A 16,994-nucleotide genomic window follows, 5' to 3' on the forward strand; every position below is an offset into this window, starting at 1 on the left:
ATCGAGCCTTTCCATATAGGAGGGGTCCCTTTTTAGCCGCCGCGCGCCTTATATGATGATGATACGCGAGCGAGAGAGAGTGCAGATATTCTCGTCGGATTAAAATCAATTAGAAAAAGAGACACGCGATTCCATTTGTGTGTATACGTATACGTACGAGATATCCGATCGATGAGGCAAGTATATAATCTAAGGTATATATTATGAGGATGATGATGTGGTGATGCGAGCGAGGTATTTTCTACACGCGTCACTCTCTATCTTTCTCTCCAGATACATTCCATCATCTACATGTGCCAACGAGATTTTTACCGTATTTATAATAAATATGTTTTATTTATACAGTGTATACATAATATATTAATACCTATTGTGCAAAAAAATAGAGCTGGATTCGAGTAGTCCTCCAAATTACGCGTAATACCAAAAAGAGAGGGCACAAAAAAAATAAATAAACAAATAAATTGAAAAAGTTATGGCGAGCGCGTGTAAAAATGTGGTCATGCCCCATGTATAATTTACTCGGGCGTGCGATCGTGAAAGCTTGCCCGGAGAGAAATCGGCAGAGAGTGGGCGATCTCTCGGTACGCCACGGCTCGAGAAGAGGAAACGAGAATCGGGAGCGCAAGTGTACACACACACACACACACACACACACACACATATATATATATAAATTATATATACGTACATGTGCATATGTTTTTAACAACCCAACGTATATTAGAGAGCAGTAGCGTATATATACACGGGGTTAAGTACACATATAAATATGCTCCGTGCACCGGCAGAAAGAAAAAAGAAAAGAGTGCGTGCAACGCACCGTGCATAGGAGAGGAGATGTGTATATGTATATTATATGGGTGGAGGCAGCAGTAGCAGAAAAGACCCCCGTCCGCGGCCAGATAACTCTACTCTCGAGGAACTAAGAAAAAAAAAAAAAAAAATAATAATAATAAGAGAGATAGAGACATGTATAGCTGCTGCATCGGCAAAAGGAGAGAAGAGAGGAATATATAGGACTCCTCTGCGTGTATACAATAACGTACCCCGTACACACGAGGTGGGGTTCCCTATATTATATATACGCCCCTTCTGCAGCAGCTCTTTTATAAATCGCTAGCGCTTCTATACTACCTACTTCTTCTTTCTTTCTCCAGTCCTCCTGACTTGCCTGCCCACCCGCCTATTCTTTATATACATGTATACACACATGCATATAACATACAAGCAGCTACGTATACACACACACATGTGTAATCTGCTCCGAAGCTCTGCAGCTTCCAAAGGGGCTGATGCCTCGCTATTATGCTGCTATGCGTGCGCCAGAATCCCATGAGCACACGGTTCAACATCCGCAGCAACATCACCACCACTTGTTATATATAGTATATACCGGCTACATATACAATACAACCACCTTCCTACATGTACGTGTATATGTGTGTGCAGTGTACAGGCACACGCGTACATATATATATATACGCACTTTTAAACTCTGTTGCACATCCACTTGAACATATTATAAACATTATATATATATATATATATATATATATACTTGCGAGCGAGAGCTTTCGATGTTGCAAGCATACAGCTTCTGCATGTTAATAGATGCTGAATGTGCCTACTTTATGCATATTATATAATTATATCGATGCAAGTTTTCCTACGCTTTGTCATATAGTTATGCTCGTACAAACTAATGATAAGTAGGTTGTTAAATCGAATCAGAATAATGACAATAAAAGAGCTTTGAAAGCGACTCCGGTGCGTATATGAATAGCGTTAAAGGGAAATCGGAGCGATGGGACCAAGTTTGGTAGATACTTGTTTCCTCTGCAATATATGCCTATGAATGGGGGGAAGGATAGAAAAAGGCCAAAGAACAGCGGTGAAAGAGATACAGAGGCGAGAGAATCGAAAGCTCTTTCGCGGGGGCTTTATGTTTTGTACGGACATACATGTGTATATGTGTAATATTTATAATAGGTGTAAGCGTGGGGAGCACAAGGAGAAAAAAAAAAAACAAATACCCATTGGTGCCCACACATGCAGCAGCACGCACACAAGATAAATATATAGGTTGTAGGTGGAGAGAGAGACCAAGAGAGGAGAGAAGCTTCGCGTAGGGGGAACGAAGAGGAAGAAAAGAATCAGCGTGCGGACGACGCTTGCGTGGTATGTACATACATGGGCCATTTTACAAAAACCCCGATACTCCCATGAAACTTGCATTTATATTTATGGTTGGTTCAATTAATATTTCGAGTCAGAATTTTTGTGTATACAGAGTGTTAACTTACTCTTTTTGTTAATATACGTTTTCGAGGTTGGTTTGAAAGAGAACTTCTTGCGTGGCCGTAGGATGTAAAAAAAAATAAATGGACCAAAATGTCACTAAATACGAAGCACTTGGAAATTACATTTTTATTGCTTTTTGTAGAGCCTAGGCATTGACTGTTTAACTTTTTTTTCTGTTCTATCCGAAAAGTCTTACAAGTGTTGAAATAAACGGTCATTACCGTAGGTTTGAAAAAATTATCGACTACAGGTGATTGTATCGTGTAAGGGGCGTCTGATGTGCAGGTTAAATTACGTTGCAAATGTCCCATCAGAAATACCAAAAAAGTACCATTACAGTAATGACGGGCCTGTAAGGGATTTACATGTTTTTGACGAAATTGTATTCAAATTATGATGGGGTTTCGAAAAATATTAAAAATAGAGCCAGGTCCGAAGTTTTCCAGCTATATAGCTTGGGACCTTGCAGAACATAGAAAAAAAGAAAAGAAAAGATATTCCAATCACTGATATACGAATTTCGAAAATCTCACACCACACACGCAAGAGAATATTCAATTTTTTTTTGTAAAACGACCCATATACATGTATTATATATGGAGTTGCTGCAGTGGTGGGTATATACTGTCCGCTCACGCTTTTCGTACGGTAATAGCCGATTCTCGGAGCATACATTATTAACGCCCAGGCGTCGGCAAAGGAGCACCAGCTGCGGGGGCCAACGAGATACATATGGAGACACGTGTATGTGTAAAATACACCTAATGTGACGATGTGCGCGTATAGGGAAAGCGTAAAAAAAAAAAAAAAAAAAAAAACAACGCGCAGAGGGAAAAAAAGAGAGCGGGGGTGGGCGAAACGCGTGCGTATAAATATATATAGAAAAAAAAGGCTACTACCGCGGCGCCTTCGTGTTTTTCCTCCTCCACTCTTCGCGACTTTGTGGCACACTAAATATACGTACCTTATGCTCTTTCCACCCACCCGCCTACGAGCGGTTGGCCGCCCGACTGTAGCACGTATATACCACGTACATATATATATATATACACATGTGCCGCGCAGCGATGGTAGAGAGGATTATTTCGTGACCCGGACGCCCACCGCCGCCCTCGACGCCCTCGACAATTACGCTTCATCATATCTACACGGAGGAGAAAAAAAAAGTTAAATAAAACAACACGACAACGACGCCTCGGACGTCTGCGTGCTGCAGCGCTCACGTATCACATGTACCTATACTAGCATCGGCGTTTTATATAGGCATATTTAAAAAACTTGGGTGCACTTACGACGAAAGAGAGAGAGAAATAAATACGTACACGCGCCAACAACCCATATGGGCCTATTTTTTTTTGAAAAGTTCCTTTTAAAAAATACATTTCTCTTCATGCGATGGTAGTAGTGGATATATTTTTCAATAAAACGGATGATGTTTAGCTCGTATCATCACGGAGTAGCAGCTATACTTAGGTACTTTATAACTTGAAATTTCGTCTCAATTTGTGAAATTGCGATCTCAGACCCCGCCACCCCGTTGAGCTTTACGTAATGTCACATATATATGATATAATACATGAGTGTAAGATGTATACGAGGTTGGCAACACACCGGCAGGCGTTGCTCGCCCTTTACGTTTACCAACATTATTACAAAGTCGAGTATACGTTACGTGTGGTGTGTGCCTAGGGGCTGCAGAGGAGACGCGCCTCGATGTGTAAGCCCCTTGTCAGTTGCGCAAACGTATATATATATATATAATATGTATATCAGCAGCAGCGCCTCGTTTGTTCATTTAAACGGGATGGATATACCCACCCGTATAACATGCCTTGGGAATAATAATACAATGTGTACAAGCATCGAAGAAGAGATATCGTTTCCAAATTGACACAATCGCTCGTCGTTTACTCGTCCACGCGGTATTTTATATGTAATATAACAACAACAACAACAACAACAGCGACGATGACGCCGCGTGTTACGTGACCGAGTCGTTATACATATACGTAACATCGTATCAATCAAGAGAAGATTTCCCGTGAAATGTGTATATAATACATAATACAATGTACACACTGTGTCCGAATACACGTTTGGATTAACATTGAAGCTTTCTCTCAATACCATTATTTGTACAATAATACCTGTCTGGTGCACACCGCACGCGAGAGAGACCCATGATAAATAAATTGAATACTCATCATCGTTACTAATCGCGCCCATGCAAAGTTTTTTTTTTTTTTTTTTTTTTTTTTTTTTTTTATCATCATATATAAATTGTTGGGTACTCCACGTAGCGAGTCGGCTTTTCCCCCAAAAATGAGAAAAAAAAAAAAAAAAAAAAAAAAAAAGAGGCGAACGAAAAAGGAACGACGAGCAGATACGTTTGAAAGAACGATATTAACAGAACGCGCGGGGGCGGTCGCGTACGTATCATGTATGTATGTGCACGCGCCACCTCCTCCTCCTCGGCATCAGCAGTATAAGCAACTAATATACATGTACGTGTATATATATATATATATATCCATCCCTGGCTTGCAAGCTTTCTCGCTTCCTCGAGTTGGGGCGTATATGAAGCGTTACAGTAGAGCATGCATAATATACCTATACGCAGGAGCTACGTGGTGCGCGCCCGGATCCCCTGCATTGCCCATCTCCGAGCCAGCATCGTTACGCGTATATTTATGTACATATATACATCTATCTGTATGTGCCAGAATTGCTGCCCCTCCATCCCAACAGCGTCAACGCTTCCCACGTACAAAGCTATACTTATATGTATGCACCAATGGTTAAACTCTGGCTTCTTGTATTCTTCAGCGGCTTCGTAGGCCGCCTGCCCACACGACATTTGTACTACTGCCGCGTCCAAAATAATAATATCGCGTCGGTGCCGCCATTTGTTCTTCTTCCTATAAGCAAGTATACGTGTGTACATGTATAAGTAGAGCCTAAAACGCGTAGGTCGATGATGCCTAATTTGTATATATATGCCTGCCCCTCCTCTGCTCGAGAGGGAAGAAGTAGCGAGGTGTGTACTATATATAGGAAGGGTACGACCGGCCAACATTGGGCAGCAAGAAACCCACGGTCGGTGCCTATATTAGTATAATGTCTACGTTGCTGATGCGTCTACCGCAGCGAAAGATATTTTATAAATTTTTAATACGTTATGAAGTGTTTGTTACAACAACATCAACGGCCGGGATGATTGTTGTTATTGTTAAGGAGCGTCAGATATCGTAGATTACGATGATGGAGGGTGTTGAGGTGGTTGATCGCCGGATGCGCCAACCCGTTGTTTATTATTTTTTGTCCCGCTCGAGTGATGATACGTGCAATTCTTACATACTCCAAATTATCGGCAAAAGCCGTGTCCGGAGGTTCCCTCTCCTATATATCATTATTATGTATGATTTTTGTCGCTTTAAATCGAGTTTTCCGTATACAATGGCGTGCGCGTATACACCAACAAGTAGACTCTGGCTTTAACAAACTCTCATCGATTTTACCCAAAATTCACCCGAAACTATAAGCGAACAATCGATGCTCCAAAATGTACTCCATACATCCTTTTTGATTCGACGTGTTTGCAACAGTATGCGCAAGTAGAGTTTCTTTTTGGAAAATTTCATAAGCACTACTATTGAACGCTTGGTCGCAAAGAGTCGTGAAACAAAAAAAAAATTTTTTTTCTATGTGGATATGTATATAATAGTATACCTACAACTGGGTGATCTGTATTATGATTTATAATGAGTTAAAGAAACCGCGACTATGGAGGAGGTAGCAACAACGACACATCATCGGCTCCTGTTCTCTCTGTTTCTCCGACTCATTCACGGCACAAGTTATACACTTTATATTCGTGCGCTGTCATCGTTGACAAAGTATAGTATAGCCGTGGTAGTATAATTTAACAAGTATGAGCAGCCGTCGTCGTCGTTGTTGGTACACGAGGAGAAGAGAAGACGCCCAGTAAGCACGTATACAAGCGTATACAAGGGAACGGGGAGAAGAAGAAAATAAGAAATCTGCGCACCAGAGAGCTATAGCGAAAAGACACACGGTCAACACGAGTATATACCTAACTATGTCGAAGGGGCATTTAATTCGTAAATGTACATTTTGTAAACACAATACTTGGTCTTTTATTTTTCAATTTGACAATTAAGTACTTGTTATTCGCCAAACAATCAATGATTGTATATACATTCATTAGACCTTTGGACAAGCCATCGCAAGTATTTTGTGAGAGTAGGGGAATAACTTTACTTTATGTATTAATATAATTAATAGCCACAGGGCCGTTGTACTGTAAAATAAATGAAAAAAAAAAAAAAAAAAAAAAAAAAATTTTTAAATAAAACACGTTGCGAAAAATATAAGGAAGCGGAAGAGGGAGGAGTATCAGAAGGAGTAGGAGTGGGAGGAGGAGCGGCAGTAACGCGAGCTTATTGAGCGCTTAAAGTGCGATAGATCGATCGGCGTGTGCATATATAAAAAGGCGCTACTCGCTACTCGCCATGTTATGTATATATTTTTCTGAGGTATAATGTGCGCAATCAATGTATATAAAAGCGTATAAAAGCAAAGTTAACACGTGCACACACCAATATTGTCTATCGTACACACCAGCTGTGTGTATGGGTGATACGTAGCGATGGTGAAAATTTTTTGTAAGCTGAGGAGGCCTCCTCCGCATCGATAACTCGGCAGAGAGTTGGAAGCCGTTGTCCCCTTATACCCTCGCCCTCTCCTCGCCGTGGCTGTCAGAGAGAGAGAGAGAGAGAGAGACGACAACTCCCTTCCTCGTATATATTGCACAGCTGTGTGTAGGCTGCAGGGGCATCAACTCATCTCCCCCTGCAGCTATACGTGTATCTATACGGCATACCTACCCTGGAGCTACCCCCACCCTTGTTCTCGTGTATCTCTGAAAGAAATATAACGCCGCAGTACCCGCGCCATCACTGCGGGCCCAATTCATCATCGGCATCGGCGGCCACGAGGCAAACGATGATTCCATTGCTTTTACGACGCCCTGACTCACATCCTTAATACCCCCCACGCAAACGCGTCACTCTACAGCCTCGAGCTCTGTTTGACTCTATCAGCGTGTAAGTATAAAGTATAGACGATGGGAAAAATTCTGGCGCAACACAGTACACACATGTGTGTGTATATACATTATATATAGGTTGTATCGGAAATCCGTGGTACGTACGGAGAGCCAGAAATGTCAGTTGAGTATACAACACATGTACATTTTTATGTACGTAATGCTTGCAAGTTTTTTTTTTGTGTAGAGGTGTACAGCTCGGTGAGTCGGCTGTCGGCCTGGCCCCTTCTTGCGAGCACACATCAAAGAATATACCTTACCTTGTGCCTCATACTCCAGTTGTTGCAGTGTGTACGAGGAACAGTAGATCAGCCGCCTCTACGATAGTGTACAAGTATACAATACAGGAAAAAAAAAACTACAAGTTTTTAGAGCTGAGGTACATGTATATTTTGTCGCGTAAGATTAAATTTGAGGAATATATAAAATCAGTTGGAAAAAAACTCACTGGTTTTTTTTTTTTTTTTTTTTTTTGCAATAAAAAAGAAAAAATTATATTTCAACGTGTACGATAAGACAAAAGATATACCTGTGTAAGTACTTTAGAGAGATGTATCATAGCAACTGCGATTTCATCTTAAAGCAAGAGAAGTCAATGTAAGTAAGTACATCAGATGGGAGAGTGTGGTAGCGTAGCGTAATGGGAATGATCGAGGGAATGATCGAACATCCGAGTGATTTGGAGCGACTCTGTTAATGCGAGCTCGGGTTGACACGACGAAAGGCGTCGACAGCGCGAACGAGATAATAACGTGATGCGTTTCAATGATCGCCCGAGCTCTCGGTACACTGCTCTCCTACTGTGTGCTGTTTTATTTATACTTTTACACATTTACTGTACTCGACGTGCTTTCTCTCTCCCTCCCTTTTCTATTACAATACCCACTTGCTTGCTTGATTGTTTGCTCATGTCTTTTTATGTAAGCGAATCAAGTATAACTATACTTTATACTAATGGGTATTAATTCACATTGCACAGCTGCAGCCTCGTGCTCTGTTTTTTTTTTTTTTTTTTTTTTGTTCGGGTAAATATATGTGTGTAATACGTAGTACCTATACGTTGACCCATCCCATGTACACATACGATTATACTGTACATGTAACTCGGATTAGCACGCCCATTTTCACGCGCTTGAAATACACCAGATATTTCAATATACAAAAGGTATCTGCCCTCGATTGTCCTTCGATTTTCTATATGTAGGCGCTTAAGAGATAGTTGCAATTGTTGATGTTATAAACTTTGACCTACGTTGTACAGCCAGTATACCACATACACATTTAAAAATGTACAAAGTAAACAATAATACAGATAAACTCCTTTTTCGCGACTTCGGAGCATAAAGTACTCGCTGAGAAACATTAGGGTACTTGTTACATAAATGAAATGGGGACGAGGGGGATGAGCAAAGAGAAAACAAAAAATTTGGTTATGCACACTCACCTGTCCCGGTACAAGAGGCAGATTCGCTCTTTGGCGACCTTGAGCCTCTTGGAGATGATCTTCTTAAGGTTCTCGACGCTCTCGCCCCTGTCGACGGTGATATCGAACTGTCCGCCTGTCGTGGGGCTAATGCTGATCGTAATGGTTGGATCGCTGCGCGCCAGGGCGTTCGGGCTCGTAGCCACCGTGGCCATCGTCGTGGTCGAGGAGGCAGCCGGCGCCGCAGCAGCGAGCACCGGGACACCACAGCCACAGCCCGGGCCCGTGGCCGAGCCACCCGAGGCCGTCTTCGTGCCCGAGGAGGCAGAAGCAGCCGCAGCCGAGGGGGCCGCGTACTCGGGCTCGAGCTCCGACACCGGTCTCGGCTTGCCCTCGCTCATCTCCGGCTACTCTTGGCCACACTGTTCCTGCTCGTTCCCTTGACGCCCCTCCCACTCGTCCCCTGGGAACGACTGATCTTTGCCTTCTCGAGGATGTTGCAGCTGCTGCTTCTCCCGACTCTCGTCACGAGCACCGCACGCACATAACCCCGCGCAGGCCTATTGACTCGGGTTATTGGCACCCGGATAGGCTGCCGTTCTATTGTACAAGTATAGGGTAGGTATTCCGTGTATTGTACACACGCCGCACTGGTGCCGTCCTTTTACTGCAAGAACGCCTGTACATGCAGGCTCCTGATCTCTTTTATACTTTTTTTTTTTTCTTTTTTCCTTTACAGCAGGCCAGGCCCGTACCTACTATGTAACCGTTCCCACGACGCGCAGCTGCTGCACCTGTCTCTTGGTCGATCTCTCTCTCTCTACGTAGGTATATATACGGCTGCCTCGTAAAGCCTCTCTGCGCTCCCTGCTGCTCGGTCGGGGCCCACTTTACTATATACGCGTTCTCTCCTTTCTTTTAAGTAGTACTTCAGTCCGTTGGTTACATGTACACAATCAACTGCTGTACGTTGTGGCGTGTGTGTCTGTATATATGTATAAAGCTCAGATCGATAACCCGAGCTCCCTCGGAAGGGCAGGACGGACGCCCGTGATTGCGGCCCGGCTCTCTCCTCGGCTGTGCCGGGGGTGTCGCCGCTTGCGCTTCTGCGGCGGCTCGGTACTCCTCCCACACACACACACAGCACACGGGCCTAATTCTTTTTCTCCGTCTCTGTTTCGCCCGTGCCGTGGTATATGCGTATGGCACTGCACTCCGCTGTGCACAAGGGGACTCGACGACGACGACGACGACTCTCTCGGGAGAGGCGGTTGTGGGTGGGGGTCACGCCTCGTGATCGGCGCGCGGCCGGGGCGTAGGTCGGTCGGCTCGTTTCTCTCACCGTATACTTGTATATACACACTCTGTGCCCCTGCGGTGCAGAACTTGAAAACGCACTCGCAAAAGCTTATACGTTCGGAGTCGGATAAGCCAAACACTGTGTATATAGGTACTTTGAGTATACAATCAAGTATTAAGGGTTATATATTAATCAATATGTTTATGGTGAAAAGACTTATTGTATATTGTCTTAATCTTTGCGGATCTTGGGGCATGATGCACTCTGAGTACTCTGACGCACCAGATGACGACACGACACGTTGGACTGGAAACGGCCGGAAAAAAATTGACACAAACTACGACGACGAGTAAACTTGTAACCGCGCGGCGTAGCGTCGGCTCTTCTTCTTTTTTTCTCTTTTCTTTTCTTTTCTTTCACCCTACAAGACCTCCTCGTCGTTGGACTCCCCTCGCCTCGACTACCAACTTTCGCGAGTAGAGCGCGCAACACGACTCCACGACTGCGGCAACCAGCTCGTTCCGTCGACTACACGCCTGATGCTTGTGCTGACGCCTGCACGACGGCGGCGCAGCTGGTTCTTTTTCTCTCTCGCTTGCTCTTTCCCACGGAGGTGCAACGACCAACGACAAGCCCACGCGTCCTCTATACCCCCTTGCAGTCGAGTTTCACCTATTTAATAGTTTCGCTTAGCTTTGTAACGTTTACAGGTAAGAATTTTCACTTTCACTAAAATTCGTAAATAATTTACAGTTGTTTTCGATATGTAGCTGATGATTCGTGAATCGGAAGTTGTGTTTTCAATTTATTTTATTTTTTTTGCTCTTTTTCGAATCGCTGGTAGGTACACTTGCCGTAGCTTCATTTATAACACTTGAAAACAAATGGTCACAACTTTGTTCAGTGGTTATATTATATTAATTTGACATTTGTATTGTATTTTTATTTTTAATGGTTATGGTTGTTCTTCGTGTATTGATAAATAATTTTAAGAATTTGAATTTTGCGGTTCCCTAATCAAGCCACGGTCGGTGTAGGTAATCACCTACTTTGCCAGCAGCGGGTAAAACACTGTCTTCTGCAATTTCCGTTTTCATGTATCATTTGATATAAGAAACATAAATGAAACCATAACGTCATATTCCTGTAAAATTTGTCTATTATTTTTATTGTAGCTTTAATAAATTTATCTTTTATTGTCCAGCAATCCCCAAGTACAGACATACATATTTACAACAATTGTGATCTACACATAACGTAACAATTATTACCTCCTCTGAAATCTCCGTATCTTGAGCTATTTTGAGCAGATTGAAAATTTTAGCACGCCAGATGTATTGACTTTTTATGCAAGAACTTAAACGCTTGAAGTCCTAATTAATAGTTGTTATTGAAAATTAACAGTGTAGGTACATACAGCACGGGGATATATTAATAGAGACAATAAATCTGGCGCACAAGCTTATTACTTTTTGATTATCAGTGGACAAAGACTTAAACTTCGAATGGTCGATTGTGCAAAAATAAGTATGCAAGCTTGCGAGTTCTCGAGAATGCACAAAGTCATTGCTTTGCACAATGATTTGTCAAAAAATTATTGCAGCTGGATTTACCAAAAATTATTCTATTGTTATTTGGCTAAATTTTTACGCATATTACATGTCTTCACATGGCAAGCGCATCATTGGTGATTATACTATGATTGATGCATACCATTTGTGAACAATACAAGTTCTAACGAGTTTGCATTGATTTACTATAGTTCTAAAATACGTCCGTTTTAGAGAAATAAAATCGTATAAAGAGAAATCTTATGTACAATTCATTATCTATAAAATTAGAGAAAAACTCTAGTAAAAAATATTTTAGTCTCTCACACTTTGAATATGAAAAGTAGACAAAACTACCCCGAAATAAATTTTAAAATATTTAAAATAAAGTGAGATATAAAAAACATTGATACAAAAATACGAGGCTTATCACCCATTCACGTATTCGGTAAATCTAAATTCAACGCTTGTTTGTTCTTGAACAAAAAATAATTTTCGTTCTTTGTACAAGATGATAATATATATAATTCCGTAACCTGTTATGTAAAAAAGTGATTATTACGTAAATTGATCCTAAATTGGCATTTTCTTATAAATCACGATGTATGCAGCACATCAGTTAGTATGCTTGGACACGTATTTATGAGCCAAATTCTTCAGTATCTGGCTGTATTGGCTTAAACTCATAAGATCCTCTACCGTCCATTTGAAGGTAGTACTGAAATAATTATCATTTATGGTTAAATAATAAAAAAAAAAAAAAATTTGCACTAGTAACGAGTAATAACGATAAGTCACTAAAAAATCATAAAAAAAACTTACCTCATGATGTTTCCATAGCGATCTTCGATGTGACACAGTGAATAAAGTAATGTTAGCTTCTTTACAGTAAGAATACATTGAATCTTCTACATCAACGCTAACAGCACTTGTGCACTCATCAAGTATGGCAAATTGTGGCTTGTGATAAAATAATCTTGCCATCTGCAAGAAACGCGTTTTATCATAAAATTATTATTTATGTAATTGCTGCACCACTTTAGTAAATTGAGTAAATGGCAACACATACTGCAATCCTTTGTTTTTCTCCACCAGAAAGAACATCCATCCAATCAGCAACGGTATCCCAACCCTGTCCCTCGCTTACAGACTGAGTTTCTCTTTCTAGTAAATGTCCCAATTGCACTAGATCCAGGTACTTTTGTAAGACTTCGTCGTTTGCGTTGCCTCGCCTCAACATCTCAGCTCGAGTGTGTGGATAAATTACTTGATCTCGCAGTGTTCCCAAAGTCATGTATGGTCTTTGAGGAATATAGAACAATTTACCCCGAGGTGGTTTCGTCATTATTCCACCCCACAAAGGCCACAGCTAAACATTAAAAAAAAAAAAAAAAAAAAAGTAATAAATTAAAGAACATGTTGATTGCCAAATTTTAGACTTAAAAAAAACAAGTACTCACTTCACCCAAAATTCTAAAGAGAGAACTTTTTCCACATCCATTTGGCCCACAAACAAGTACGTTCATACCTGATTTCACTTCAAAAGTTAGTTCTTTAATTAAAACATCGCCATTTGGAGTCACCAATGGAACGCGGTCGAACCTAATGATGTTATCCTTGGCAAGTATTTTTCCTGCTCCAGGAAAACCAACAGGACCATTCTTTGAATCAGTTATCATTGTTCTCTCGTATTTATTGTCGTTCAAATCGCTCAAAACTTTTCGTATTTCCGTAACACGCGCCGTAAACCCTGCCAATCTCGTCATTTCTCTTCCTGCCAGAACTAATCTTCCAATTGCTTCAGCTAACTTAACTAACATGCGTCCATATGTATAATATGATTTAAACCTGTGATCCGCCGATCCGGATAAAATGGGATGGTTTTTTTGGAAAAACGGAATGCTTACAGCATAAAATCCAACGACGGTTGCAATATCTACAAGAAAAATAGTAAGCCATAAGCAATGCGCAAGGACGAACAACAATAGCACGATTCGCGAACTTACATTTTCCTACGAAATTATCTACAACACCTATCAACACCTTAAACTCTAGGAATTTTCTAAGATGTGTAATCTAAAATTCAATAATGTTATCAATGCTTTTTTTTCTATTATCGAATAATTAAAGTAACATCGAGACGTGAATTTAAACCCTTACCAATTTATGAAAACTTGCAAAGAGTGTTAACTTTTCTCGGGTGTTTCCTTGATAAAAAGCAATTTCTTCAGAATTAGTTATCATACGGGAATGTATGTGTCTGTATTCTCCTTCAAGTTTTTGTTCTTTCACCGTAAATGTACCAATAGGTTTCCTCAAATGAGTTAGAACACTGCCAGCAATAACAAGATACGATAACATGATAAGTGGAGTCTGCAATAAAAAAAAATAATCTCGTAGTTTCAACATCATCAGATCAAGAGTAGAAAATTTTTTTCACAAAAATCTCAACTTACTTGGCTACCAACAGTAGAAGTGAGTCTATAAACGTAAATAAAAATATCCAAAACTGGTTTTGCAATATTACTGTATAGGTCTGTACAGCTTTCACAAAATTTATCCACATCTGTGGTAAGTAATTGATCCGGATTGGCGACTCGGGTATCCAAGTTACTCATTTTATAATAGGTGAATCCTCTGAAATACACGTACATGTCATTACGACGAATGCAACAAATATTTTGAAGTAATGTTCGATACTGTTTATTTTCTCAAGTAGATATCTATTACATAAGAATTAGGCATGAGTGACCTTTAGGCCTCGTTGTATCAATAATCAAGTTCTAATTAAATTCCTACTCGATAGAGTTCGTGAAATTAATGAGCTTGTAAATATTCAATGAGCCGAAACAATACGCGACCAACGTGCGTTCTGTTTCGAATATGGTTTTCAAAAAAAAAACAGAGCCATTTCAACTTGCTGTAAACCACAAGATTGATGAATTTTAAAAATTAAATGAATGAAAAAAAAAAAAATTACGATCGTAACAAGCATAAATTGCATTTGCAAAATACATCAAGAAAAAGAAATAAATGTCCAAGATACGGCACGTACGAGAAAAAATTATAAGTTGACCCGGAGTAGATGAACGCGCGCGCTTTTAGTGTGAATAATTCAAAGGGAATTCGTAGCCGTTCAGCCACGCCATAGACATACAAAACTTTGAGCCCTGACTCGATTCAATCAAGGACGCTTAGAAAGAGAAGGTACGCTTGCAAGGATGTGTCTGGGGCCTTTAGCGTAGAGTGCACGGTAATGAGGCTTGAGGATGCGAAAAAATGTTGGACAAAGTAAGCTATTTATAGCCAAGTCAACTCTTCACTTACTTCAAATATTGGTCCAGCAGATGACGACTTATGTTGGTTCTTAGCCTAAGTTTCATTTCTCCAATACTGTACTTTAAAATATTATTCACAACAGATAACTGAAATTGAAAAATTGATTCAGCAATTTATAAGACGTCGTAAAAAAATTTATCGATGACATGTTTGCACATGAATAAGAGTGCTTTTTTTGAATTTGGTTTTACTAACCACAGGCAATGTAGCCATAAATCTGACCAATCGTTTCTTAAACAATGCCGAATCCATGTTGACTATGGAGCTGGAATAAAGAAAAAACAATAAGGATATCGTAAAACTGACTGCGATTAATAAAAAAAAAAAAATAATAATAATAATAATAATAATAATAATTTGACAGAAAGGAGAAAAAAATTATGGAACTTACGTCTCAATAAGTGTGCCATTGTTAATGAGCCAGAGATCGCAGAAGGATCTCGCAACAAGGGAGGCCGCAACCAAGAAAATAAAGCCGGACTCGGCCGAAACGAGTCCGGGTATGCCAATGGCCAGGAGCTGTCGCAACTGCTTAAAGAACTCGCCGTCCACGTGAGCCTTGGGCCGCTTTGGTTTTTCCTGTACAAATGCGCATATTATACATCGTCATGATAACTTACAGCAGACAAAATTAAAAAAAAAAAAATATGACACCTGACGAAGATAATTATAAACCGCTCATGCAAAAACAAAAAAACAAACAAACAAACTTACTTACCTCTTTGATGAGATACTGTACGTCATTATTGGTAGGCCACTGGTTTCTGTAAAAACGAAAAAAAGAAAATGGCAAATGAAGCACATGGAAAGTGAAGTAAAAGAAAAAGCATCAGTAACCAAGCGAGTCGTACATTTTTTCGTGAGCAAAAAGAGAGCAAGCAATCGGAGTAATAATTATCCACACTGCCTCATAGGCGCAGCGATAGAGAGAAGCAATATAAGATTTAAGAGAGTGACTCGTGAAAATTTTATAGCTGTTGAGCGACATGCGTTCCCGAAGAACACATATTATTATAATGAAGTGCATTACACACGACATATCAAGCGCGCATGCAGGTGCAAAAAAAAAAAAAAAACAAAAAAAAACCTTGATTTGCAGTCCAATCAAAATCTCATCATCGCGATAATTAACATGTAGAGATATAAGTAAATAAACTGAGAATGTACACAAAAACTTATAATACTTATGTACTGACTTGGGTTTGGTGAATCGCCTCTTGCCGCGCTTGCGACTGAGCAGCCAGATAAGGGTGGCAAGGGCTGCGGCCGAGGCGACGCTTTTCCTGCCGACGAGCTTGCTGAGACCCGGGGCCATTCCGCACGCAGATCCAGTGTACCTATATGTAAACGCAATGGCAACTCTGACGCGACCACGCGACTCGCGAGAACGCTCGGACGAGTGTGTCCCGAAGATGAGTGTGTGTATATTTGCCAAGTGCAGCCGTCTTCTATGCTCCACCTCCTCCCTCTCACTTCTTCTTCTGCATCTGCATTTTGCAGATTGGAGCAATGGAGCGCACACAGCTCTCTGGTCTGCCCTCTCTCTCTCTCGTGCACAAAATAAATGTAAAAGGTGATGGAAGGCGCGCACTGAAAATTACAAAAGAGCACCCGCTCGCTCTCTCTAAGTACTGCTTTTCCGGTTTTTTTGCTGGTTTATTCGTTTTACCCCTACACCCCATCAGGACTGTAGGTGGTGTTTATATTACGCGCGGTGTGCAGCATCTGTAATTTTCAGCTTCGCTATACTGTTTTTTTTTTTTTTTTTTCCATCAAAAAGTCAGCGAATGAGGAAATGAAACTCGCGTCATTTTCGCCAGAATTTAGGCTGCATATTTTAATTTTTGTTCTTGGGAGTTGTATAACACAGAGTTGTATATAAGTACACGTACAAACAGCAGCGACACTTCGCGTAAGAGGGGGGCCTTTAGCGTGATTTAACTTTTTTTT

At 40.8% G+C, this 16,994-nt stretch overlaps 2 protein-coding genes across 2 annotated transcripts in view; both read right to left on the reverse strand.

The window, feature by feature from the left end:
* The window catches only part of LOC106640309 (uncharacterized), a 48,388-nt gene extending 37,730 nt beyond the window's left edge, over positions 1–10,658 (reverse strand). The window contains exon 1 of the mRNA XM_014354300.2: positions 8,877–10,658. Coding sequence (XP_014209786.2) covers positions 8,877–9,256 — 380 coding nt within the window. The 5' untranslated portion in view covers positions 9,257–10,658. The remainder of the gene's footprint in view (positions 1–8,876) is intronic.
* Positions 10,659–11,296: 638 nt separating this feature from the next.
* Pmp70 (ATP binding cassette subfamily D member Pmp70) lies at positions 11,297–16,542 on the reverse strand. Its single transcript, XM_014354244.2, has 12 exons — positions 16,241–16,542; positions 15,763–15,808; positions 15,436–15,623; positions 15,240–15,309; positions 15,033–15,130; positions 14,162–14,342; positions 13,866–14,078; positions 13,712–13,781; positions 13,166–13,641; positions 12,775–13,074; positions 12,528–12,689; positions 11,297–12,423 (listed from the first exon to the last, which is right to left on the reverse strand). The coding sequence occupies exons 1-12, from the start codon at positions 16,357–16,359 to the stop codon at positions 12,346–12,348; spliced, it is 2,001 nt and encodes a 666-aa protein (XP_014209730.1). The 5' UTR covers positions 16,360–16,542; the 3' UTR covers positions 11,297–12,345.
* Between the last annotated feature and the right edge of the window lie 452 nt (positions 16,543–16,994).

The sequence above is a fragment of the Copidosoma floridanum genome, unplaced genomic scaffold (genome assembly GCF_036245765.1).
Source record: "Copidosoma floridanum isolate Cflo_tuat_1 unplaced genomic scaffold, Cflo_Japanese_pri ptg000006l, whole genome shotgun sequence".
NCBI classification, from domain to species: Eukaryota; Metazoa; Arthropoda; class Insecta; order Hymenoptera; family Encyrtidae; genus Copidosoma; species Copidosoma floridanum.